Source organism: Desmodus rotundus, chromosome 3 (assembly GCF_022682495.2).
Source record: "Desmodus rotundus isolate HL8 chromosome 3, HLdesRot8A.1, whole genome shotgun sequence".
Taxonomy (NCBI): Eukaryota; Metazoa; Chordata; class Mammalia; order Chiroptera; family Phyllostomidae; genus Desmodus; species Desmodus rotundus.
Genome location: NC_071389.1, coordinates 190,595,361 through 190,622,878, shown reverse-complemented (window position 1 = coordinate 190,622,878; position 27,518 = coordinate 190,595,361). Strand labels below are relative to the sequence as shown.

Sequence of the window (27,518 nt, the reverse complement as noted above, 5' to 3'; positions counted from 1 at the left end):
CAGCATCCCCCCGCCCCTGCCTTGTACCTCCAGGAAGGCAGTACCCACCCTTCCACCACAAGGTGGTGTTGGCCAGAGGGGAGCTCCTCTCTTTTGCAAGGTAAAGGCAAGTCTTACCTTTCTACCTGGAGGTTGACTTTGGAAGGCTCCACGTTGGGATTTTCCCACTCCATCTGTGGGCAGTGCATGAAATAGCAAAGGGTGTACAGGGCCTCAGGCTCCCAGTAGAGCGCCCCCTGCTTTTGGTGCAGGGGCGTGCCGTTACCGTGGTGCTTGGCATTGAGGGGCTGCAGGTGATGCATTGCTCGGGATACCAGGTCACCTGTAGACAGAAGTAAGATTTCAGATCCTTCAGGCAGCAAAGACTTGCAGAAAAGATGTGCCTGAAGATCTTTGTGAAATCCCGTTTTATAGACAAGGAAACTGAGACTCCAGGGACAAGGTTAGTTGGAAGCAGAGACAGATTTCAACCCGGGTATGTTTGACCCTCATGTCCACGCTCTTTACCCCACGCTGACCTAGTCCTTTTTTCCAAAATAGCCCAGTGCAGCCTCGTCCAGCTCCAAGTTCACCTTAAGGGTGTTTGGTATTATGTAGCCAAGGTGTTAACAAATGTTCTTTCCCCTTGAGTCAGTAATTCCATTTCTGGGACTCTGTCCCAATGTTAGAATCCAAAATGCAGCGAAATCTTCACGCTGAAGGATTTTCACCCAAACCTCATTTACAGCATCCAAAATTTGACAAAGAAACAAATATTTAAAAATAAGACTGGTTAAATAAACTCTGGTCCATCCATATGATAAAATCATTAACTTAAGCAGTCATTAAAATGTTTACATAGAGATGCAATGAAATGGGAAAAAATCCTTATGTTAAAATGGTAAGTGGGAAAAAACCGACATTCAAAATTACATGGGGTGATTAGGATTATGTATTAAAAAACGATGTACTGAGTAAACACCAGAAGAAAATATCAAAATGTTGGCGAAGGATTTGTCTGCCTAGTGGGACTGTGGTTGATATTCTTTCATGTCCAGCTTTTCTGTAATTTCTGAGTTTTGAATTTTGGCCTGTGCTACTTGGTATTATCAGAATGATAAGCTTCCTGAGGCAGTGTTCACTTTCCTGAACCTTCCATCCAGGGTCAGCTTGGAGTGCACTCACTTGTCCATCTGTTTTTCTTGAGAGCTCCCATAAAAAAGCTCAGAACAAGAAAAACTCAAGGGCAGGGAAAAGAGAAGAGGGTCTGCACCCCTCTCTGTTCCCTAAGACACTGGGAAGCCTTTTGCCTCAGGTGGGCAACCACCTCCTCTGAACCTCATTCAGCTCGCCCTGTACTTCCAGGTTTCCTGCTTTTGTTCTTGTTGCCTTCACACCTTCGAGTGCACTTTCCTTCATTCTCCCAACTACTGAAGGCCTTCAAGGCTGTGCTCAAATACCTCTTCTTCCATGGAGCCCTCCAGAATGCCACCAGTCGGAATCAATCTCCCCTTCCCCTGTATATCCGCAACACTCGCTAAAGTCTAACATATTACTTGTTTAATTCTGTCATGTTTCCAAGTTATTGTCCACGTGTCTACTGAGCCTCAGGGGCAGAGACCATGACTTATTCCTGTCCTGCTCCTGAAGGAGCAGTGTGTAGTGTAAGTGGTTAGAAACACGCTGTCTGGACGCAGACTGCCACCGCCGCCGCCGCCATCATCCTTTCCATCGATATCACCATCATCATCACCACCACCCCCATCATCCCTTTTATCAGCCTAGTCCCTGCAGCAGAGCCCTGAGGATGTCTCTGAGCAGGGCTGGCCATGGGCGATAAACTTGGCATAGGGATTCTGCCATCACTAGTTCCACTTTAAACCCTGCTCTGTGTATGTGCTTCTTACTGCTCCACCTGTCGGCTTCATGAACCCAACACCATCAGTCACTTGTAACTAGCTGCCCTGAGTTTGGGCAGCGGGAGTTTGGCTCTAGAAACCTACTTGAGAATCCATGTATAACCAGGTTTCCCCAACGTCAGCCGTTTGGGAATCGCCATTGGGACTTCTCTCCTATCTTTGTGCTGCAGGTACAATTTATTTGCTTAATATTTTTCTTTAAATTGGTCCATTCTTTCCCACAAATAAATTCATTTGAAGAGGAAACCTCCTATCAGTGCCATAAATGGAAAACCAATATTTTCTAGTACTCATAAAAAATTCATAGCAATTTCTAAATGAAATAAGCCAGGCGGTGAAACACAAATACCATATGATCTCACCTATAAGAAGAACCTAATGAACAAAACAAACAAATGAGCAAAATAGAAACAGAGGCAAGGAAACAAGGAACAGACTGACAGTGACCAGAGGGGAGGAGGAGGGAGACAAGTGGGGAAAAGAAGGGGAAGGGACTAGTCAAGGAACATGTATGAAGGACCCATGGACATGGACAACAGCATGGCGATTGACTGTGGGAGCTGGGGTGGGTGGAGCAGGGGAAAGCAGTGGGGGAAGATTGGGACAACTGTAATAGAACAATAAAAAAATGAAAAACAATTCATAGCAATTAATAACTAAAAGTGTTTTCTGTATCACCTACGAAGATCTAGGTGCAGATCTATACCACGGCCTGGGTCTACACCACGTCCTGGCAGCTCTAACCCCCCAGGCTCACGCTATCAGTGCGTCTCGGACTAAGCCATTCACCACCCCCTTGCCCCTGCTCCACACTACTGTCCTGGGACAAAAGGACACACCTCCGGAGGTGGTGGGGGGCTCCTTCCCTCTAAGCCTGAGGTTATACAGCCCCTTCACTTCCTTACCTACAGTATGAACCTCCCACAACCTGGGGCTGGAGGCAGTGGGGCCATGGAGGGTCTTTGAAGAGCCTGTCTGCATTTCAAACAAGGACAGAGACCTCCTGTCCAAACAGTAAGGGCTGTTTTGTTTTGTTTCGTTTCTTTTCTTTTTTCCTGGTGGTACATTGGAAAGACAACCCAGAAACCCTTTTTCACACAGCTGTAAATTAATGGCCCCATTTTGATTGCCTCATTGAGTGGGAGCAACAAGTTCACAGCTAAGTGTGAAAAGAAAACAGAAAGAGGCATACTTTTCTAAAACGAAGCCCTCAGTTTTTGCCCTTAAACAACAGAAAGCAATTATACTATAATTGATGGCTGTCCAATAGGGGTTAATTGGGAGCTTGGGGGCGAGACTGGGACGTCCCACAGGAGAGTCAAGCAAAATCTCCAAGGACATGATTAGGGGATGGCACGGGACCAACTGCAGAGTCAAGCCAGTTCACAAGTGAGGAAGCCCAGGGCCTCTGCTTTCCCCCTGGCCTCGGACGGGGTGGCCCGAATCCCCCCAGACCTCCTCACTGGTTCAGGCAAGGGGACCTGGGCCCCCTGTCAGACGCCAAGTCAGCTGTGAAGTTCAGCGCACAGCCTTGAGAATGTCCTCCGGCTTGTGGTTAAGGAGTCACCAGCCTGTGTCAGTTTGGGGACCGTTGCGGTATTCTGATTTAGCTTCTCTTTCAAATACTTTAGACACACAGAGGTTCAGTTCTGGTTCTCTGAGTCCGAAGTTCAGTTTAACAGAGTATTTGCTAGTTTACTGACGTTTCATAAAGAGCTTCCCTCATCTGTAGCATTTTCTTCAGCTTTCCCCCGCCGCAGGTCAGTTCGCTGTGGGTCATTCATTATTTACGGGATATTCAACAGACATTTCCCAAGCTATGGGTGACGCGTTAGGGGCTCAGAAGGCAGAGCTGAATTGGACACAGCATAGCAGAGTAGAAAAATTAAAATCTGGGTTTAAATTATGACTCTGTCTGGAGCCAGGCATTTATCCTCCCAAATCTCAGTTTTCTTATCTGTGAAATGGGAACAATAATACCTTCGATGTATTTAAAGCACTTGGCACACAGCAGGGGCTCCAAAAATAGTGGGTGCATTTTTACCCGGAACCATAACAGGCTGGACAAAGATGGCTCTGGGTGTCACCACTGATTAGGGCAGTTCTGGATTTTAACATGATGCCCTGAGGACAGGGAGAAGTCTCCGGATTGGTGGGGTGTGCCCCCCTCTGATGACTAACCTTTGTGAATTTTCAAGCTCCAATTTAGTTTCCAGGAAAGCATCTCCAATGCATCCTGCAGAGCCAAGTTCAGATCCTCAGCTGGAGGGCACACAGACCTGACCAACTCCCTGATCTTAGAAGGGGGCTCTCATGTCCCCTGTTGCTCGTAGAAACAGCTGCTGGGCATCCCCCAGGGGGAGGCTCATCTAGTGTTGAGGTGGGAAGGCTCTGCCTGGAGACCTGGCTTCAAGCTCCAGCCTTTCAGCTCACAGGTGTGGTTGATCTTAGACAAGTTGTTTTTCCTCTTCTCACCTCTATTCCCATATCACTGTGGACCATAATGGTTACAGTGGAGATGATTCATGTAGATTTTTCATAGTTCCTTAGCTCAATTAACATCAGCTGCTGCTGTTATTATTATTGGCTACTAAGAAGGTCATGGTCAGGGGCTCTGCCCTCGAGCCCGGACGGCCTGATTCCAGAAGAGCAGGGATGGCGAGGAACAAGTTCTCTCCACCTCGTCTTTGCTGGAAAAACAGCAGTGTCTAGAATCCACCCTGGCAGAGTAACCTTTGAATATGGAGAACAGCCCCCTGTGCACACAGAGAGAGCGAGGCTGTATTGATTCAGACCACAGTACAAGCCAGTCTAAATTACAGTCAGATCAGAAAAGAAGGCAATTTTATTATCTTCAGTCGCCCACGCGGCTTATCAACGCACTTCCTCGCATATGTTCTAAGGGGCCCGCTTAATGAATGTACAAGACCCACTGTTAATTAGCACCCATTTGTGTGCTGACAATTCATATGCGAAAGTCAACATTCAGCCACAATGACAGCATTTCATTTGCAGAGCAAATTGTCCTTAAAAACAATTTATGCGGCAAGCTGCTCCCGCAGACTGCCTGCTTAGGTGAACTGCAGGTTTGTTTAGCAAATCCTCTCTCCTAAGAGAGCTCTGGAATTAAGCAGGGTCCCGGCCCAGGTGCTGGACACAGCTGGGAGGAGCCATTAAGATATCCCAGGACAAACCTTTGAGACCACAGGGGACAGAATGTGTGGACCAGGTGGAGTGGTGGCCTTTACCCAGGTGATGCCTATGTAGACGTGACCCAGCGCCGTAGCCAGCTTCTGCATTTCCAGGGTCCTGGGCATGTCTTGGCATTACTTCTTAGAATGATGTTTCCCCAAGGGCACTGTTTTGACCCTCTATATCTGAATCTCCGGGGAGCTGTTAAAATGCAGACATTTCCTCATCCCTTTCCAATTGTTGCAGATGTCTCAAAATATCTTTGCATACCTCAAAATAATGGGGTCAGCCGAGCTGCTGCTCGCTCTTGTTAATGTGCTAGTAAAAAAGCACAGAGTACTACACCACAGTTTAGATGAAAATTTTAGTGTAATCGGTTTCTTTTGTAAATGCAGGCAGTTTATTTTATGCACTTAAAAATATTCGGAGGCGGAGTCCATCAGGTTGCCCAAGGGGCCCATGGTACCCAAAAGTGTAAGAAAAATCCCATGACTGACTGGTAATGGGAAGCCCCTGTGACTGGAGGCATCTCACGGCTTCAGAGGTTTGATGAGAATGGAAACTTAATTTTCAAATCCAGGTACAGGAAAGTGGCTTAGTGACCACCAAGACCCCCTATGGCTTGAATCAGCTACTACTGTACCTTGCTTTCCAGGGGCGCCCGAGTGCTAAATGGAGGGTGCCTGCCCATCCTGGGTGTACAGGGAATTCTCATGGGAAGAGGTCTTGCTGCCTTCTGGGTTCTGAAGCCCTTAATAGTTCAGGATGTTCTAGACGCTCCCACCAATTCGTACTTTAACATGACACAAGCGTTTCTGAGATCAATGCTCTCGTCCCAGCAGGAACTAACACACAGCTGAGCCATTTGACAATCAGTGGGATCATAAGTTAATACGGATTTACTTTGCTCTGGTTGGCTGGGCTCAGAGAACACAGCCCTAAATTAGGGGTGCATAAGCATGGCATGTCATTGGTCAAACTGTGGCAACCCTACCTTCTTGATAATCTCTCCCATCTCTCCATCTCTCTCTCTCTTTCCGCTACTTTTTGTATTTCCTGAGGACTTACTATGTGCCAGGCAGTATTCTTGGTGCTGGGGTTACATCAACAAACAAAATAAGCATCTCTACTGTCCAGGACACTATATTGTAGTAGGGAGAGAGAGACTGCTAAAAAAAATACATGAGTAAAATGTAGGGTGTGACTAAGGGAAGGGCAGTGACTGCTAATGGTTATCAGGTTTGGGGGGATAATGAAAATGTTCTAAAACTGACTGTGGTTATGGTTTCACAGCTCAGTAAATATAGTAAAAACCATCGAATTGTATACTTTAAGTAGGTGAACTGTATATCATTTAAAAAACAACAAAAACAAAAAATGGAGTACGCCATAGGATAGCTGCTGGGGAGAAAGGTAAAGCAGGGAAGGGGATCAAGGTCCTCAGAGAGTCGTAATTTTAAATAGGGTGGTCAGGGAGAGCCTCATGGAGAAGGTCACATTTGGGTGAGGATTCAAGGTAATGAGGGAGCAAGCCATGTGGCTATCTGGAGGAAGAGTGGTCCAGGAGGCGGGAACAGTCAGTGCAAAGGTCCTGAGGTATGCCTGCCACGTTCAAGGAACAACCTGGGCCAGGTGGCTGCACTTCAGTGGGTCACAGAGGATCATGGAAGAAGATGACTCAGTGATATGGATTGGGGGATGCACCTGGAAGGAATTCTGAGAACTTTGGTTTTTCCTCTGGGTCCGACACAGAGAGATGAGATCTGATATACACTTTAAAGGAATCCCATTGTGAAAATCCAGGGAACAGCCATCATTTACAGAGCACTTACTGTGTGCCGGGCTCGTGGCAAGCTCCTTTATGGGCATTAGCTCATCAAATCAGAACTATGCTCTAAGCGAGGGACTATTATTTTCTCCCTTTTAGGAAACTGAGGCTCAGAAAAGGTTAGGAACTTGACCCCCGCCAGTGGCAGGGTCAGGGAACTGACCAGGTCTGCTGGACTGCAGTCCCCTCATCTCGCCCATGGCCATCATGGCACTGTTTCACAGTGGGTGTTCAATAAAAGGTGTCACTCGGCCGGTTACAAAGCACTGCCCTTTGGGAACAGACAGGGCGGGAGAACCAGCATCCACTTACTCAGTTCTGCTATGCTGCCCACACGGGTGGCCAGCAAGGACTGCTCGATGGTCCTCAACTCCGACTGGCTGAATATGGGCAGTTCTCCCGGCTTGCTTGCCCGCTGCGGGTCTCGGTGAAGATTCAGGCTGTCTGGCAGGCACAGCACTCCTGTGGTCAGCGGGAGAGAAAATGAGAGGAAAACAGGTTGTTACTTTCCAGTTAACCCAAGGAGGGGCGCCCAACCTTGCCCAGCTTCACACCGCACCGGGCTTGGTGCCACAAAGCCACCGTGACAACTGAGGCTCCGCACTCCTTTCAGAAATAATGTCGAGCCATTTTAAAAGGTCTCCTCAAGGTCCTGACCTGCTCATTTTAACAAATGTGTGGGCATTTGTCTGTACGCACATTTCCAAAGGACACAAAACGGAGCAGGATTCTAGCTGCTCAGAGATGCCTCAAGGGAAGCCGTGGTCACTTGCTCCAGCTGCTGTCCCTGCGTGTCCTGCAGGAAGAGCCTCTGCTGGCAGTGACTTCTGAGGACTTGCTTGATTAGCCCAACAAATTTAAATCTGGGTGGCTGGGCTGTTATCTGTTAGATAAGGCTCTTGCTTTTTCTGTAGAGCTCAATGTCAGGAGGTAAAGAGTCCCTGTGGAAATCCCTAGAATCCAATTATGTTCTCCTCTTCCTTTCCATTCTGTGAACATTTAGCGAGAACCTCAGCACTCACTCTGGTAGGTGAGACAGAAGTGTTCACTGTTCCCTTCACTGCCCCAGCCTCCCTAGGCCAAGTGCACTTCCTCGCTCCTTGACTTCGGCTTGAATATTCACTCTGGCCAAAGGTATGTTCACAAACATGAGGGAACTACAGGGCTGGAAAGCACACATGCAGTTGAACTTGCTCTCTTGTGCCTCTGCCATCAGCCTGAGAAAAACGTGCCCTGGCTAGCCTGCTGGTCTGAGGAGGGTGAGGGACGCACAGGGCAAATCCAGTACCAACGCGAAGCTTAGAGCTGCCCCCCAAAGCAAAGGCTCCTTCGGTATGTCATTGACATAGTGGGGTTGTTTGTTACTCAGCATTATAGCAGTGATAATAACAGATACACCTATCAAGTGCCGATCCCTGAGGATACAATGGGCAAGGCAGGCACTGTGCTGTGTTAGGGGCCGAGGACACAGTGATGGGCAGAATACACTCACCGCTTGTCCTCAGGCAGCTCACACTCCAGGCAAAGGAGACAGACCGCTACATGTATAATGCAAAGCCATATGATAAATGCTCTATGGTAGGAGAAAATGAGGAATGGAGGCATGTCTTAGTAGGGAACTGAACAACAAGCAGTTGTCAATAAGTAGGAAGCACTTACTGAGTACCTGCTGTATTCCCAACCCCGTCAGGCATTTTGAAGATGCAAAAGAAAGAGAAGAACTATTCAAGTAGTTTATGAACTAACTGAAGAGACAAGGCTGGCAATGACAAAATCATTTAGGAACAATAGGGTAGTATTCATATACAGATGCTAAATTACTTAAGGCAACTGGCAGGGTGAGGGGAGACAGAATACAAAGGTCAGTGGTTCAAGTTCATTCCTCATTCTGCTGGAACCACAAAAGCGCAGCAAACAAAGGTTCCTCCTTTGGAGTTGGGCAGATGTGAGGTGGCACCTGTCACATGCCTCTTCTGGCCCCTGCTGCCAAATTAGAGGCTCCAGCCACACGGAGCCCGTCATTTGTTCCTGAATGTTTCACTTTCCCACTTAACAGGCTGATACAATGGGGAAGGTAACTATGAAAGACTTTTTTTGGATGAGTAATGAATAAAAGGATGAACAATGCAAATGATGATTCGATTTCAATGTTCCTATAATCAGGAAACTGGTCAAGCAGGTTTCTTCCTAAGATTTTTTTTTTAAAAAGATTTTAGTTATTTATTTTTAGACAGAGAAGAAGGGAGGGAGAAAGAAAGGGGGAGAAACACCAATGTGCAGTTGCCTCTCACATGCCCCCCACTGGGGATCGAACCGGTGACCCTTTGGTTCGTAGGCCGGCACTCAATCCACTGAGCCACACCAGCCAGGGCCTAAGATTGGTTTTTAACCATTGCTGTGCAAACATGTGCGACTGTGACTCAGAATGAGGATGTACGTTATGTCATGCCCCAGTGCACCCACCACCACCACCGGCACGCACACATACACTTGTCATGCTTTCCACGAAAAAAATAACTTCATGGAAAATAATACTGACGCTTACTATTGTCACATGATGCATCTCTTTTTTCTTTTTATTTCTATTTTATTCATAAAAAAAGCTGTCTGCAGCACCAAAAGTGATTTGGTGATCCACTAATGGGAAACGACGGGCAGTTTGAAAGCCACCGTGGACTGTGCTAGTGCACGAATTGGCACTGACTGGACAATACAGAGCCACCACTCACTGGGCGCTACCTGGTGCCCTGCTAGGCTCTGCATGGGATGTGATCCCCGCCCTTCAGCAATGCTTAGCTTTTCAGGGAAGACAAGACCTTCACAGAAATCCCCATCATCCAAGGCTGGCCTCCTGCCTGTCCCCTTCCGTGTAACAGCTGAGTCATCCTCCTGTTGACTGGGGACACCTGAGTCATCCTTGCTTCCTCCTGTTTGTTTAGCAGCCCAGAGATTTGGTCAGAGGCCAGGTCAAGTAGGCATTCCCATGGTAAGAATGCTGGGCCAATTCCTCCCTCATCTGATGGCCCTGATGTCCCTGACTCTTATTCAGAGATTTACTACCTTGGAGAGCTCACCGCAGATGGCACCAGATAACTGTCACCTAGTGTGATAAGGGACCCGAAGTTTCTGGTGATGAGGGTTCCCTCATTGGGGGGCTTCACAGCAGAGTAGACCGGAGAATGAGCCCTGAATATAGGGAGGGTGAAGTCACCAAGTGAATAGGGGCAATGGCCCACACAGGTACTCTCAGGATTGCTTTCTTGGTACTTGCATTAGGTACAGCAAGTTCGCATCCCAGACCTGCATCTGAAATGTTGCTTCACACATTGGTTGAGGCATAAGCAAATGGGATGTGGAGTCTGAAAGCCAAAGTTTCAGCCCTGGCTCTGCCACTGCCCACCTACATTTAACCTTGGGCAGGTCAGAGAGCCACTCTGGACCTCATTTCCTGTTCTGTGAAATAGAAGTCACAATAATTTGTTGTCTCGCTCATGGGGTTGCTGAGGGTGGGGGGATAAAATGAGATAATGTAAACCAAAGTATTTTGCATGTGCTGAGCAAAATAGTGGGTGCTCAACATATGTTAACTGAGATGAAATCAGTTAATGTGTACAAAGCTTTAGACCATTTTATGCTTTATCATAAGAATAAACAATTTCCCTTGGGATCATTCCGCCTTCTTTTAGAGGGTTATGAAATGTAAATGTGAAAACATAATTATTCAAAGAAGCTTTTAAAGTTAGATTACTGAGATTTGGAAAATCTAAATTGAACTATTATGCAAAGATTATATACCAGGATTTATTCCCTCCCTCTCTCCTTCCTTCCCTCCCTCCCTCCCTCCCTCCATCCCTCCCTCCCTCCGTCCCTCTCTCCTAAGGACTCTAGATGCAGGATAACACAAACTAGAGGGGGGTTTTTGGTCTAAAAATCAACTAGATCAATAAAAAGGTCCTAGCATCATATTTTAGTGTCAAACACAGGCCTCAGTTTGGGACTACTCATCAATTTCCATTATTGGAGCCAAGGACAGCCAAAGCCTGGGTATTAAAATGCAAGTTCAAAGACATGGAGAAAGAAGGGTCAAATATGACCTTGACTGGACCTAAAGGGAATAATTTCCCTGGAGAGAAAGTGATCATCAGCTCTGGTACAAGATGGGCTGGAAGAGGTCATGGTCTCCCTGAAATTCTATTACGCTGGCGTGGGCTGTGCATTTGTCTATTGGGAAGATTGTTCACATTCTCAAGGCTGGGGGTCTGTGGGTCCTAAAAAATGAAGAACTACACAGTGCCTTTGAGGTCCACATTCCCAGCCATGAGCAGGTATCTCTGCTCTGGGACTGACTGGCCATAGGTGGGACAGCGTGGGCTGGGCATGACCAGGGGCCTGGCTGGAGCTGAGCTCCAACCCAGTCTCAGCCCCTGTGTAGCCTGAACAAAGAGCCTCCCAGATCCCCAGTCAGCTTCTGTGTCTGCAAAGAGGGCTTAAAATATCTACTTCACCGGTTTATTGTGGTGATTAAACAAGATAATATATTAAAGCTTCAAGCCCACAGTGAGAGCGGGCTAAATACCCTGTGCCCACAAATGAGTGGTTTTGTTTACTTAATGTCTGGGTTCAGATAGTCTTGAGGATCATCTTTCTAAAATCTTGTGCAACTGGAGACGGACAACCTTTTGGTCAGGTCACTTAGAACACGATACACAAGAGCTGCTCCTCTGGGTGGGCCCCTGGGCCAAGCACATCTGGCATCTGGCTCTGATGGGGGCGATCAGGGCACATGTCCGCCTTGCTGGATGCCCACCTTCCTGTGTGCATAGGACGGCCCCTGGGCAAATACAACACGCTGCCAGCCTTTCTCTCCTTTCAGCTTTTTGCTGTGTCTCCATCTACTAATGGACCTGGCTGCTATTTACCCACCAAGAGGAAACCAAACAAGACAGCCATCAGCACTCATCCATCCTCCTCTCTTTGATGACGGTGGTGGAGGAAGAGGAGGCTGCATACATCTTGGCACCCTACACGCAGGCTCGGGCTGTGCCTTGTCTGTCTCTGGCTGCAAGAGCAGTCGGCCTGATTCCTGCCTGCCAAGATACACCTTGTTTTCTGCTAAGTTATCCCAGAATTTAAAATGAAGGGGCTTGGCATCAGTCCCAGCTTTAAGAAATGGGAAGGAAGCAGCTGGGGTGCAGTGGACCAGCCCTGGAACAGGCTCCAGGCAGAGCTGGCTGGGTTTGGATCTCTGCCTTGCCGTCTCCCAGCTGTGTGGTGTGGGGCTTGGACTTGGCTCCTCTGAGCCTCCATTTCTCCCTCTATAAATTGCTTCATACTATCTACCTCCTAGTGCGATCGGGAGGGCCTAATGGGATAATATATATGGACAACCTGGGACAGAAAAGGGGATTGATAAATGCTTGCTAATAATCCAAGTGAAGTTCTTCGAAGCTAGATTTAGGAATTCAATAATAACACAATGCCAGAAGGCTCTCTGTTACTGTTAAATTTATTAAGAAACAAGATTGGAAGTTATCATATTTTTTCCCCCTAATGTTTGCACAACCATTTGATTTTGAGAGGCTTGACAGTGGGGAGCAGATTCAGAGCTGGCTGGGTGAACCCATCGTCTGTGAGAGGCAAGCTGTACCCTGATTAGGATAAACACAGACCATGGTTCATCCCCCTCCCCCGAGAATGAATTATATTCAAAGAAAAAGTTCTCAGGAAGTCTGAAACCAAATCACTGAAAGAAATAAGTGGCAGAAAACACCAGAATGGAGAATTTTCAGAGATCGGTTCAATGACATGCCCAGACGTGGCACCGGAAGTACACAGGAGGGGTAAGTGTGCCAACCTGAAAAGGACATGCAGACACTATGGCTCTCCTTCAACCACAGACACTGAGCACCGACCACAGACAACAGGACACATTCCTGCCCTCAAAGGCTCCTGCTCGGCCGGAGAGACAGACCCACCGTCCACTGCAATGCTATGGGAGAAAGACTGGAGTGGAGGTGTGCTTGGGGTCCAGGTGGGGAGCACAGCACGGTGAGCCCAGGTCAGCCCGGGAGCTTCAGGGAAGCTTCCCAGGGCAGCTCACAGTGGAGCTGCAGCCTAGGGATGCAGACGCCTTACAGCCAAGTCCAGGGAGTGTGGATTCTGGAGCTCGAGTGAATGCTCAGCCTGAACTGCATGTCACTCCAGCTATGTCACTTCAGGGATGTCATTTAGCCTCCCTATACCTTGGTTTCCTTGCAGATAATATGGGAATGGTCATGGCATGGTCCTCATAGGGCCGCCGGAAGATCAAAGGAGTTAATACATGTCGATCTTGTCCCCTATACACAGCTCAATAAATGCTGCTGCTTCTGCTGTTGTTATTCTTGAAGGACATTCCAAGGAAGACAGGCATGTGCTGTGCATGTGGGAGAGTGGCTGGCGCAGAGGGTGCAAGCAGGATGAGAGCAGAGATTAGAAGGTGGGAGAAGAAGCTGGGCTGGGAGGCAGGGGGAACCATGGGGAACCTCGGGCTTGGGGCCAAGAAGGATTTGGACTTAAAAATGGAACCTTCACCTTCCAGGTACTATGTCTCTCTCTTTCCCCCTTTATAGCCAAAATTCTAGAAAGAGTGGTATACATTCACTATTTCCATTTCTCTCTCCCTGTCACTAACTCTATACCATGTTATTTTCACTTTTACTGGGAGCCCAGCAAGTTCATGTCCATCCTTCAAGACCCAACTCATTGTCCCCAGACTCAAAGAAGCAGCAGGCTCTGTTCTTAGGAAGCTCTTGGTCCAGAGAGGAAGATCCTGAGACAACAAGAAAACTGTACCCAGGTTGCTTGTGGGTGCCGAGACAGAGAAAGGCAAGGACAGGGTAGAGCTGGGTCACAAGGGAGGAAGTGCCTCAAGGTGAGCCCACAAGCTGTCCTCCTCACATGAGCCTGATGCAGCCAGGTTTCCCTCACAGTCAGCTGAGGAGTGATGGGAAGCTGATTGGAACCTGGCTGAGGGAGTGTGAGTCCTCCTGAGCACAGGGCAGAGAGCAGCCATGTGGTTATCAGGGTGCTGTACATGGGACAAAGCGCACAGAGACAGTGGGACGGTGGTGTGGCTCTAACACCAATTGCATAAATAAGAAAATCAACTGTTATAAAACTGCAGAGAAAGAGAGGGCAAAAGAGCCTGTTCATTCACTCCTTCACTGAGCATTAGCCGAGTGTGCACTAAGGGCTAGGCGCAGTTCTAGGTGCTAGGGATCCAGTAGCAAAACCCTGGCCATCTTGGCATGTGTGTTCCAAATACATAATGAGAATGTGGAGCGGGTTGGGTGGTAAGTGCCACAGAGAAAATAGAGCAGGAGAGGAGGGTGGGGATGCGGGTCACACTGCGAAGGGGACATTCAAAGAGAGTCTGGAAGGAAATGAGTGTGCAGCCAGGCTGATGTCTTGGGGGAAAATGCAGGCCAGCAGAGGGGACAGTGGGGTAAAGGTCCCAAGGAAGGTGGGCTTGGATTTTGGGAGAAAGAAACAGAGAAAGCGAGGGGAAGGGTATAGGCAACAAGGTCAGAGAGGTGGTGAGGGGGCGGATCGGGTAGAGCCTCATGGGCTCCTCTAGACTTGGGTTTTACAGTGAGTGAAATGAGAGCCTCGGAAGTGTTCTGGTCAGAGAGGGATGTGGTCCCATCTCTCTGTAGGGTCACTGTCGCGGGTGGGTGGCGAACAGACCGCAGGCAGTGGCCAGCGCAGAACCCGAGTAGTTATGGTGGGGCAGTACAAAAGTGACTTTCAGTACAAAGAGGGTGTAAGGCCAAGGGAATTGCTAATTGGGTGTGGGGTATAAGAACAAGAGAGGACCCAAGAGTAACTGCAAGGTGTTTGACCTGTATAACTGAAAGGATGGATTTACCATTTACTGAAATGGGGAATGCTGTAGGAGGGTCGGGTTTGGGTGAGAGATCAAGAGTTCAGTTTTAGTCATATTCAGTTTGAGAGACCCGTTGGACACTCAGGTGGAGTTGCTAGGTAGACTTCCTCGCTCGCTTTCACCTCCTGTGATGCAAAGCCTATCAAGCAAGCCCCATGGTGGTTCATGCTTCTTTCACTCTTTCCTTCCCTGTCACTAGGGGGCACTGTTAGGTATCCTTAGGAGATTGTTAGTCACATCCTTGGCCCTCCCTCCTTCTCTCCCAGGGTTCTGCGTTTATTGCATTATCCTTGCAACTTCCCCATAGAGACCTGAGCAACATCCATCTCATAGGGGCTTAAGAAGAGAGAAAGCCTCACCTTCCCATTTTCCTCATCTCTGCCCAGAGGGGTGCCTGGGGCCCTGAGGGCTTGTGAACATCTGCTTAAGTCCCTGACTCCTCCGAAGTGGTTCAGGGCCCCATTTCAGAACTTCCAGAAATGAAATGGTATTTTGGGTTTCCTGCTAGATCTTGGGTAGCTGTGGAAATGTCAGAGGTTGATCCGGCTTTGGAGATCATCTGGCTTCTGGTAAATTCCCTGACAAGCATCTCCCCGACTCCCTACACAGCAGTGACACTTGTGGGCACAGTGTCATGTAGTGGTGATGAAACTCAGCAGTGGGTGTGACTGACAGGAAAGTTGTACGTTAGAGTGTTTTTTGAGTTTAGAAACAGTCTGACATTTCAATTAACACACGTCAACAGGCCAGGGCAAAATACCGAGAAGGCAGCTTTTTGGAAAATGGAGAGGCTTGGCCATGCATCTTCCTTGGATAATTGCAATCCAAATTCATTTATCAATCCATCCATCCAACTATCCACTTATCCACCTATCCATACAAGCTTCTATTTATGTAATGGGCCATCCTTTACTAAATTAGAGGGCAACTAATGATTTAATTTTTTTGAATATGGATGTGCAGTTGTTTGGGCACCATTTGTTAAAAGGATTACCTCTGCTCCCTTGTATTACTTTTGCTCGGTTGTCAAAGATCAGTTGATTATATTTATGGGTCTATTTATGGACTGTCTGTTCCATTCTTTTGATCTGTTCAGCTATTCTTTTACCAATACCACACGGTCTTTATTATTTTAACTTTATAGTGAGTCTTAAAATTGAGTATTATCAGGCTCCCAACCTTTTCCTTCTCCTTCAAGGGTGTGTTGGTTATTCTTGGTCCTTTGGTTCTCCATATACTCTTTAGAATCAGTTTGTTATCTACAAAATAGCTTGCTGGTATTTTGATTGAGATTGAGTTGAATTGATAGATAAAGTTGGAAAGAACTGACATCTTGACAATATTGAGTCTTTCTATTCCTGAACATGGAATATCTCTCCATTTATTTAACTCTTCCGTGATATCTTTTATCAGAGTTTTCCAGATTTCCTCATATAGATCTTGCACCTATTCGGTTAGATTTATACCAAAGTATTTAATTTGGGGGTATGCTAATGTAAATGGTATTGTGTTTTTAATTTCAAATTCCTCTTGTTCATGGCTGGTGTATAAAAGAGCAATTAACTTTTAATATTAATCTTGTATCCTGCAACCTTACTATAATTGCTTATTAGTTCCAGGTTTTTCACTGATTAGTTTGGGTTTTCTGCATAGGTGATCATATCATTTGTGAACACAAAGACAGTTTCATTTCTTCCTTCCCAGTCTATATACCTTTCATTTCCTTTTCCTGTCTTATTGCATCAGCAAGGACTTCCAGTATGATGTTGACAAGGAGTAGTGAGAGGGGACATCTTTGCTTTGTACCTGATTTTAGAGGGAGAGCTTCCAGTGTCTCACTGTTAAGTATAATGTTAGCTATAGGGTTTTTTTTGTAGATTTTTAAAAATCAAATTGAGGAAGTGCCTCCCATCCCTAGTTTACTGAAGAGTTTTTTTTTTTAATCACAAATGGGTGTTCAATTTTGTCAAATGCTTTTTATGCATCTATTGATATAATTACATAATGTTTCTTCTTTGGTCAGTTGATGTAATGGATAACATTATTCAATTTTTGAATGTGGAACCAGCATTTTATACTTGGGATAAATCCTACTTGGTAATGGGGTATAATTTGTAATAATTATTGGATTAGAATTACTAATATTTTGTTGAAGATTTTTGCATCTATGTTCATGAAAGATATTGGGCCGTAGTTTTCTTCTCTTGTAATGTATTTGTCTATTTTTGGTATTACAATAATGCTGGCCTTGTAGAATGAGTTAGGAAATATTGTCTCTGCTCCTATCTTCTGAAAGAGACTGTAGAAAATTTAGTATACTTTCTTCCTTAAATGTTTGGTAGAATTCACCAATGAACCCATGTAAGCCTGGTGCTTTCTGTTTTGAAAGGCTATTAATTGTTGATTCAGTTTCTTTACTAGATATAAACCTATTCAGATTTCTTCTTATGTGAATTTTGGTAGATTGTATCTTTCAAGAAATTGGTCCATTTCACCTAGATTATCAAATTTGTGGAAACAGAGCTGTTCATAGTATTCATTTATTATCATTTAATATTCATGGGATCTGTAATGATATCCTCTCTTTGATTTCTCATATGTGATTTGTGTCCTTTCTATTTTTTTCTTAATTAGCCTGGCTAGCAACTTACATGATTTTATTGATTCTTTCAAACAAACAGCTTTGGGTTTCATTAATTTTCTCTATTTATTCTTCTGTTTTAAACTTCATTGCTTTCTGCTCTAATTTTTATTATTTATTTTCTTCTGCTTACTTTGGATTTAATTTTGCTCTTCTCTTTCTAGTTTCCTAGGCAGAAGTGTAGATTAGATCTTCTTTTCTAATATATGAATTCATTGCTATAAATTTCCCTTTAAACACTGCTTTTACAACATCCCACACATTTTGATAAGTTGTGCTTTCAATTTCATTTAGCCCAAAATATTTTTAAGAATTTCTCTTGAGATTTATTCTTTGACTCCTGTGTTATTTAGAAATGTGTTGTTTAATCTCCAAGTATTTGGATTTTCTAGCTATCTTTCCACTATTGATTTCTAGCTTAATTCCATTGTGGTCTGAAAACAGACAGTATATTTCTGTTCTTTTACATTTGTTAAGGTATGTTTTATGGCCCAGAATATGCCCTATCTTGGTGAATGTTCCATGTGAGCTTAAGAAAAATGTATGTTCTGCTATTGTTGGATGAAGTAGTCTATAGATGCCCATTACACCCAAATGATTGATGGTGTTGTTGAATTAACTTGTCCTTGCTGATTTCCTGTCTACCGGATTTGTCCATTTCTGAGTGTTGAATCTCCAACTGTAAGAGTGGATTCACCTATTTCTCCTTTCAGTTCTATCAGTTCTTGCCTTTTATTTTTAAAAGCTATGTTGAGGCTATTTGTAGCTGTTTCTTTCCCAGAATAATTTTAATTCTGAAGCATTAAGTATCTGAAAATGTTTCAGATGGTGAAGGTGATCACACTAGAAAGAGAAGGAAGGAGATAATGGGCAGTAGGGGTAGTAAGGAGGTATTTGTTCATTTAAGAAACCTCTGGATTCATTCTTTGAATGTGCATTATGTGCCCTAATGCAAATTTAGCTATATCCTTCCTTGTTGCCAACTCTCCAGTTCTACTGTGTCTCACTATGACTTGCTTAACAAACACAAGTTGAATTATTGAATGACTCCTCAGTAGAGTTCTCAGTGGACAAAAGAGATTCATAAATTTTAAGAAAAGGTGTTAGTAACACAGTAACACTCCCACTGAAAATTTCTCCTTGTTAGAGAAATAAAAGGGGGCTGAGAAATGAAGAGATTTCACATCAGCTGTCGGATCTTTTTATGCCAAAGACAAATATTTACGGATTTGCCATCCCCAGGAATGTCTAGGGACCATATCCGGGTAATGGTGAGCGCACCCTCTACAGTGGGAGCCCAGGTACCTGGCAAGCTTCCAACTGGAAATCTCTTTCCAGTGGAGTTTCTGCAGAGTAAGAATCTGAGGATCATTAATATTCATAGCCAAGGCCCCCGAGGCCTGTAAGATCCTGAATCATCCCAGAAAAGATTAAATCATATTGAACCAAGCTTTAGTGTTCAGTATACTTAATTGTATTCTAAGTCCTCAAAGACTGATTATTTTTAATTAAACGGCCTGGTGACTATAACTTATCACTTTTTTGATATGATAGAGTGGGGAACTATTCGCCAGGGTGTTTAATACGCTGAGATACTCTATCGCTGACCGCGCGGAATGACAGGGGAGTCTGTCTACAGCCATGGAGGAGATTAGGCTAACATTTGGAGAGCTAGCTAAATGCTGCTGTCAACGTAGTGCAGATGTTACTGCCACTTGCAGCTATGCATGTACATGCTGATATAAATAACTAATAGGGCTTTCGCAATCCATCGAAAATATAGCCGGTCCTCAAATGATGTTGTTTCATTATAATGTTGATGAGATGCCGTTGGAACCTAACTCTTGTTTCTATCAAGTAGCCGATGGTAAAATTGGTTTCCTTATGCGTCCTTTTGCTTAAAGTCACAGAACCTATCGAGGGTGTTAAGTGAGGATTTACTGTGCAAAGATGACTTAAATTGGCTTTTAAAAAACATTAGGATCCCATTAGGCTAAATTCAGCAGCTAATTACAGAGCCAAATAAACCACAAGAGGACTCTAAATTCTCGTTTGTTGCTGCTGTTAAAAGGTACTGCACCTTTGACAAGGCTGTGGACACCTGGCAGAGTTCACAGTCCTCACTGGCGAAAGAGGGGCCCTATCCATGTACATCTGCAAAAGAGCGCTTCTGGGGACAGGTTTCCTCCTAGCATCTGTTCTGGGAGTTCTTTCAAGGAATATATCAAGTAGCCTAGATATAACTCAACGCGTCTCAACTTTTTTTTTTTTTTAAATTATGGCCCTCTTCCACCAAGAGGACTTTTTGGACATTTTCTTCCCTCTCCACCTCCCTTCCCCTGCCCCGCCCCCCTCCCCGCTGCTCAACATACACAGCTCACTATATTCACCATGTATTTTATTTTTCTGTATTCTGATGATTCGACATCTGGGCCTTGCTGACTCCATAGGGACTGCTCGTCCTGGGTTAGTCAGTTTCTAGAAATAGCCAACGCCCATGAGTATGCCTTTCAGATGCAAAGCAGCCAATCCTGAGCCTCCTTAATCAGCTTCTCAGCTCCAGGCCAATCCCCATCTGTACTCATCACCCCAGGACAAGGTACCAGACAACCAGGGCCAACCTCTATGCCCCAGAGCCCTCTGAAATTATTCAACCCAGCCAACCCTAAATCGGCTCACCCGTCCTTGCCAGTTCCTTAGCGTGGAAACCACAATCTCAGGGGAGGGATCGGAATGATCTTCCCTCACCCAAACCCACTGAGTGCAGAAGAGCCACGCCTCAGCGGCAGCCGACTCCATGACAAAAAAATGGTCCTTGTCCCATTAGGGAGAATTCATAAACCAATTTATTAAAAATGTTTGTTTAGGTAGTCTACTTGTCAGTTAGGAGAATATCCTTACTATCAGAAGTTTGCACACACACATATGCATGCACACACATATGGATACACACACACACACACCCATTCACAGTTGCCCATCCATCCATTTACTCTATGTAAATGCCACACTTTTAACCTGGGAGAAGTTTCTGAACAGATGTGAATATTCATTTGGAAAGTTTGTGTTCTGTTATTGAGAAGCAGTGAGCCATAAAATCACAGACCTCGGAAGCTGGAAAGGGTGAGACACCACTAAACCCAGCTCCCCTCTAGTCAGCTCGAATGTTTCCTGAGTGCCTGTTATGTGCCAGACCTGGGAGTGAAGTCATGGTCTCTCATATGGAAGCTTGCAGCTAAACACTACCTTAGAGATGAGAAAACAAAAGCTTAACCATAGAGGTTAAGCAACTCTTTTGAGGTCACACTAATTTGGTAACTTAGTTTCTGGATAATAGAAAGCCCTTTCCAGTTCCGGGCACAAATTACCAATTCTGAAAGAATTAGAACTCAGCACTGTGGCAGGCAACACAATGGTCCTCAAAGATGTCCACATCCTAATCCCCTCAACCAGTGATTATGTTACATTTCTTGGCAACGCGGAAGGGATTAAGGTAGTTTGCTAACCAACTGACTTTAAAATGAGATTATCCTGGATTATCCAGGGGGGTCCAGGGCACTCACAAGGCCGCTTAAATGGAGAAGAGGAAGGCAGAGGAGTCAGAGTCAGGGCGCTGCAGTGTGAGACTCAGCATGTCCTAGGTGGTCTTCGTGATGGGAGGGGCCCAGGAACCAAGGAATGTGGGCAATGTGTAGAGAGGCTGGAAACCCAAGGGAAGGGGTTCTCTCCTAGGACCTCCAGAACAAAACAGCCCTCTGTTCTTAGGACATTTCCCTCAGCCACAGCCAGTTCCCCTCTGGGTAAATTCCAGCATTTAATGCAGAAATGGAGAGGACCAAAGGATGCCAGTTTTCAGAACTTTCCTCCTCAGTTCTTCCAGACACTCTTCCTCTGCCTCCAGACCACTGTCTCTGGTATTTATGTTCAGAAGCACCCGGGGCGTTCACTCCTTGCAGCCCACCGACGAAGTGACCTCGTGGGCCAGTGCTGCTCTCGCCACTGCCCAGGCTCCTCTCATTTCTGTTGCTGCTTTGGAGACTGTCTTTTGCCTCGGGGATGCGCTTCAGATTCAAGGCCCTCCAGACATGAATGGGAAGGAGAGGGGCTCACAGAGCGGGGCCGGGCTCCATGACTGGCACGAGGTGGGGAACCGCTGCTGCCCACGAAGGTCATAGAGTTGAGGTGGGCAAGATCCACTTCCTGGGGAAGGAAGGGTGCTGTCTTGGGGGAGGGAGATGGGTGGCAAATGGCTTCTCTAGGGACTCAGGGAATCAGAGCATCAATTTGCTGACACTGAGAAGCTGTCCCTCCTGGGAATCTTGTCCCTCCTGATTTTGAGAAATGCCTTGTCATCTCTTACACAACAAAATATTCACCGAAAACCTCCTTAGTGCTGGATACTGTGCAGGGGACACATGGTGATGATGATGGTGATGAAGATGAGGATGGTGATGATGGTGATGATGATGACAGGGGTTATTCTAAGTTCTACTTGCATATAATCATACATTTTATATCTTCAGGAGGTGGGCATAAATTGTTTGCTGAACTAATAAATTAGTGAGTAGAGGATGACTTTGATCCCAAACAGGGGAGGGGAGAAGGGGGTAAATAAAGCAGGATGAAGAGAAGGCGGGAGAGGGGAAATGAAACAGAAACAATAATATGATATACTCTGACACAGCAGAGGGTAGGTATGTGAGCTCTGGAGGCAGACTGCTGGGGTTTAAACCCAGGCTGTGATACTTATTTACTCTATTAACTTTCTGGCCAAATGAATGAATTGTTCTGTGCCTCAGTTTCCCCACCCATGAGGCAGGGGTAGTGATAGGAACAACACAGGGCTGCTCTATATGTGTCCATACCTGAATTGTGTCTGGTACACACGAGACGCTCACTAACTGCTGTTTTTTGTTACTATAAAGTGCTCAGCAGGATCCACTGGAACCACTCAGAGGAAGATCTGGTGGCTTCAGATTCCTGATTTTGGCGTCTCCCAGACACCAGTTCTTAGTGTCTAATTGGGAGTCTTTACTGCTATTCCGATATCAAAATCCCCACTTCTGATGAAACCTGATTTCCTATTTTGCATCTTTATTTCCTCCCAGCTAAGGAAGTCTTCATCAAACAGATGACATTTGAGCTGAGTCTTTAGGGATGTGTAATTTTAAAAAGGTAGGGAGTTAATAAAGGAAGAAGGAGCTAGTCTGGCTGGAGAGGGACAGTGGGCGGAGGGGACGTGCCTGGTGGAAATGCAGGCAGCAGGCTGTGTCTGAGATAAGGCAGGGGGCAGACTCGAGTCTGCAAAACCCTGACCATGACATCAACATGTCAGAAGCTCAATGGGGAGCCACTAACATTGCCAAAGCTTTATAAACCCATAATTGTCACGTACATCCTGGGGGGCAGTGTTTATCCCAGTGGTGGTAATAGTGCCAGCGCAAACGGTACTTGTAGTAATGATGGCATTAATCGTCACAGCAGTAATGACAGCATAAAGGTAACAGTGGCAGCGTTGTGGGAACCGAGCCGTCATCATCAGCAGCAGCACCTGCCCGACACTTAGCGTTCATTCAGTACTCTGTGCTATTCTAAATACCTTGAGTTTGATATAATTTAATCCTCAGAATAACCATATGAGGTAGCTACTGTCATTATCCCCATTTGCAGATGGGAAAACAGAGGTAGGGAAGAGCTATGTGGCCTGGGCAAAGGTGCCATGGAACTCAGACACCCAGGACCTGGGTGCTTGTAACAGACAATGTTAGGTACACCTGCCTGGCTTACCCAGTGGCAGGTAGACGGCGGGACCTGACACTTCAAGTATCACCTGAAGATAGGAAGGCCTTCCCCGAAGTTCAGGCAGCACTCATGGAGGAGAGCCTCTGAGGGGTGATTGTGGGGTCCTGGCTGGCCTGGCAGGGGAGCAGCCAGTTCTGGCCTCTCTGGTGTCCCCCTGGTGCCTGTCAGGGACAGGGTCCTGGGATGGCTGCTCCCCATTCTTGTCACACCCAGGCCAGGAGCAGCCAGGAGGCCCCTCTGCAGATCTCCCACCATCTGGCCTGGCCATCACGGGCCACCACCATCAGGCTAAGTCCCTGAGTCCCAGTGCTGCCAGCCTCGAGCACATGAACAGAGGACTACCACGGCATGGCTGAGCCCATAGAAGAGGGCTTGGCTGCCTCCCAAGGCTGGTCCAGCAGGAGGCAATGGCTAAGGCAAAATGGAATCACCCCAAGTGCAATTTGGCTCTGCTGCCTGTAAAACATGGCCTGTCTCCCTTCCACTCCCCTTCTCAGTCACCAAGGGAGAGGAGGGTGGCACTCCTGAGGATGCCTGGAAGCGCAGATGCCCTTGGAGAGGTCCTGGCCACCTCCTGCCTTCTCCTGGGGCCTGAAAAGAGACAAGCAGCTTGCTCTCTTCTTCTGCATCTCCCTGTTAGTGACAGCTCCCCTGGGTCCCCCACAGTCCCCCGGCAGAAGAGGGAGCTTAAAAGTCCTGTTTTGCAGGCTCCAGGGGGCCTGCAATGCCATCTTTCTGTGCTTTGATTAAGAATGATCCTGGGAGCCCTGCTGTAGGAGAGGATGAGCTCCCCTGACGGTGCCGGATACAGGGAAGGGAGAGGGACGCTGCAGAGGGAAGGCCCTCAACAGGACAGGGAGGTGCTGCCTGGGGACAGTGGCCGGAGCCCTGGGGAAGCGGGAGGGAAGAGGGCCACCTTCACGAAATAATAAGGTATTCTAGAGCAGTGGGGAGGGGCCTAGGCTTTGAAAGCCCATAGGAGAACATTAAAGAGAGCTAGAGGCAGATTTACTCAGGCCTCTGGTGGACACTCTAGTGACCTCTTGGCTCCTGGAGCCTGCAAGGTAGAGCCTTACAGGTGGGGCTGCTCGGCTCCCTGGCCGAATCCAGTCCCAGACTGGTGAAGCCTCTGGCCCCACCGTGGGTCAGCTGGCTGAAGGGCTCCCTCTGATGTCTGGCCAGCTCCTAACCCCTGACTTTTCCAGACCTCTCATCAGCAAGTCTGCTCAATACTCTCTGGGTGAGTTCTGGTCCCCCACCCCCCACCTTTATTGTGGGAGGATCAGAGAGACACAGTGGCCTGGGACTTGGTGCGACTCATTCATTCTATATGCCCAGTGCTATCCCAGGCTGCCCAGTGCTTTCCTGGGAATCTCACAATGCTTCTGAGATCTCCTTTGCTTCTGACCAAGCCCCAGAATTCAGTGCTTGAGTGGATCCCACGCTACCTGGGTGCTTGGAGCTGAACAGAGCTCACTGCATCCTCTTTTCTTGCTTACTGTGTGTCTTTGGACAAGTCACCTGACCCCTGTAAGCCTCAATTCCTACATTTGTAAAGTGGGGATACCAATACCTCCCTGGCAGGCTTGTTGTGAGGTCCGAGAAGGTAACATATGGTTGTAGCTTCCCAGGGCTGTCATAATAAAGCACCACAAACCCAGTGGCTTAAATAACAGACATCTATTGTCTCCGTTCTAGAGGCTGGTCATCTGAGATCAAAGTGTTGTCAGGGTGGGTTCCTTCTGAGGGCCGTGACGAGGCTCTGTTCCAGGCCTCTCCCCTAGCTTCTGGCAGTTTGCTGGCTATCCCTGGTGTTCCTGGCGCGGAGAAGCCCCGCCCCATCTCTGCCTTCATCTTCACATGGCATTCTCCCTGTGTGTGTGCATCTGTCTCCAAGGTTCTCCCTCCCCCGCCCCCCGCCTTTTTTAAAAATAAGGATACCAGTCATATTGAATTAGGGGCCCAACTCCTACTCATCTTAACAAATTTCATCTGCAATGAACCTATTTCCAAATAAGGATGCATTCCGAAGTAATGGGGATTAGGAATTTTGGTTGGGAAGACACAGTTCAGCCCATAATATGCACATAAAAGTTCTCAAGAAATACCAGACCCTTTTCCCTCCTTATGAAGGAGGAGCTGGCCTCTGAGGCTGAGAGAAGGTTCCAGCAATTGGGCTGCTTTGTTGCTGGGCACAGGCTCTGCTTACTGGGCAAACAACATCCCCAGTGCTCACCTTCATGCTGCGGCTGACTTCCCCATCTAGGATGCCCGGCCTCGGAGTACACCAGCATGTTCCTTCCCAGGCTGTCCTCTGCATGACAGTCCAGGACAGCAAAGGGATGAAGGGACGAGGCCAGGGCTTGGCAGGGAGAGGCCATCCTGCTTTCAGTCTTTCTGGGCCTTCCCTGCAGGGACGCTGAGTGGGGAGGCCCCAAGAGCTGCCTCAGTCCCCAGATGACTCCTGGGCTGGAGCTCAGCTTTTCCCTCTTATGTTCTATTATGGAAAAGCAATCTCTTCTCTGGGGCTTGGCCCTGGGGAAGCTTAGCTCATCTCTCCAGCCCTGGGGGTTCACATGCTTCCTGTTTATCTAACATTATTCTGATCCTAACAGCAGCTCAGTATAAGCAATACCTACTGAACACAGACTCTGGGTGGCACCTGTTAGCACAGTTCCTCCTGGGCCCTCAGCTCACTGGGCACCAGCAGCTGGAGGCCCCAGGTGATCTTCTAGGAAGACAAGTGATTGCCTGAGGGCGCCGAGCTAATAAATAAGCGGAAAGTCGGCACAAGGTTTTTCCCCCCGGCTGCCCCCATAACCTGCTAGTTTAAACCACAACACTGCGTCCTCTGGCTGGGTTCAGTGTGGTTGGCTGGCCTCCTCTGGAAGAACTGAGCAGAACTTGGTGGTGCGGGGGAGGGGAGTGCCTTCCAGGGAGGATGAAGAGAGGGAGCGAAGGAGGCAGGGGACAGTCTGAGAGCCTGGGCCCGGGACATGGAGGTGGAAGAAGTGAGGGCTTGTCTGGAGTTACTCTGCGACTGTGGACAGTGGCACCTGTGCCACCGGCATTAGGAGAGGTACTGGGGCATGGTGGGAAGGGGTCCAGCTTTGGGGCCTGCAGAAGCCATCCGGTCATTTTCTCTGCCTTCCCGGGTCGGCGGGGGTGGGGGGGGCAGGAGGCACCTTGGGCAGGACCCTTGTGTCTCTCTGACCCTCAGCTTCCCCATCTGCAGGATGGAGCAAGGACGGGCACAGGCCACCCAGGGATGGGGCAAAATCCCTAGATTGGCAGCATCACCCTCACTTTTTAGACGAGAAAGTGGTGCTTGATCAATAAGTGAAGATTTGGAGGCTTCAGTCTGCGGAGGTGAAAATGAAGCATGACAGGAAAGGGGTAAGTGGCGGGGGGAGTCTGTCCACTCTCAAAACCTAAATTCTCATTCAAGTCTTCAGAGACATCATTTTATAAAGTCTCCTCAGAGAATGGCTCCTTTTATAACCATCTCCCGAAAGCCCCTGGATCCCAACAGGCTAGCAGCCCGATTCCTCTACCCCGTGCTTGGATGAAGTGATTTATCACTGCTAACTCCACCATCCCACCCAGGGACGGTGCTCTGGGTGCAGGACTGGGCTCCAGTCAGCTTGCAGCGCCAGTTCTTAGCTTGGGGTTTCTACAAAGGGAATGCCTGGCTGATGTTTGTTGAATGAATACATGAATGAATGGGTGAAAGAAAGAATGAATGCTTGTGAAAGGAAAACAGCACACTTCTTGGCCCATGTTCTCTCCTACTTATTAACACTGTGAGCAGACCGGAAGGGCTGAGCATGAAGACTGGGCATGTGGACCTGCTCTTGTTCGCATGTCAACTGAGCGGCTGAGCCCTGTGACTAAGAGCTATGCATCTGGGCGAAAAGAATGAATGAATGAACCTTGGAGAGCTGCTCCTCTCCTTATCTTTGATCTTGGAGGCAGGTTGACTCCTCAGCCACAGAGGTCCTCTACTGGGATGGGCGGTATTACTGGGCAGCAATGACCCTTCCTTCTGCTTGAGGGAATCCCAGCCAAGAGTGTCACATTAGCCTTTTCTCTTCCAGGAACCCTTTCTGTCCTGACCCAGCCACCCAAAGATGACCCCGTCCTCTGAATGCCCATCGCCTCGTTGTCACCCTTTGGATGCTGCTCAAATACTCAGTTGATAGCGATGAATTGAGTAAGTGATGATGGTCA

The 27,518-nt window shown here is 47.2% G+C and overlaps 1 protein-coding gene across 6 annotated transcripts in view; it reads right to left on the bottom strand.

Moving 5' to 3' along the window:
- The window catches only part of ABTB3 (ankyrin repeat and BTB domain containing 3), a 255,024-nt gene that overhangs the window by 90,841 nt on the left and 136,665 nt on the right, over positions 1–27,518 (bottom strand). For 5 of the 6 annotated variants that reach the window (XM_053922006.1, XM_053922008.1, XM_053922007.1 and 2 more), the window contains exons 2-3: positions 7,231–7,380; positions 118–322 (exon numbers count right to left, since the gene is read on the bottom strand). In XM_053922006.1, coding sequence (XP_053777981.1) covers positions 118–322; positions 7,231–7,380 — 355 coding nt within the window. Of the gene's footprint in view, positions 1–117; positions 323–7,230; positions 7,381–25,524; positions 25,600–27,518 lie in introns of those variants that run through there. The other variant, XM_053922011.1, reaches the window with a different exon arrangement.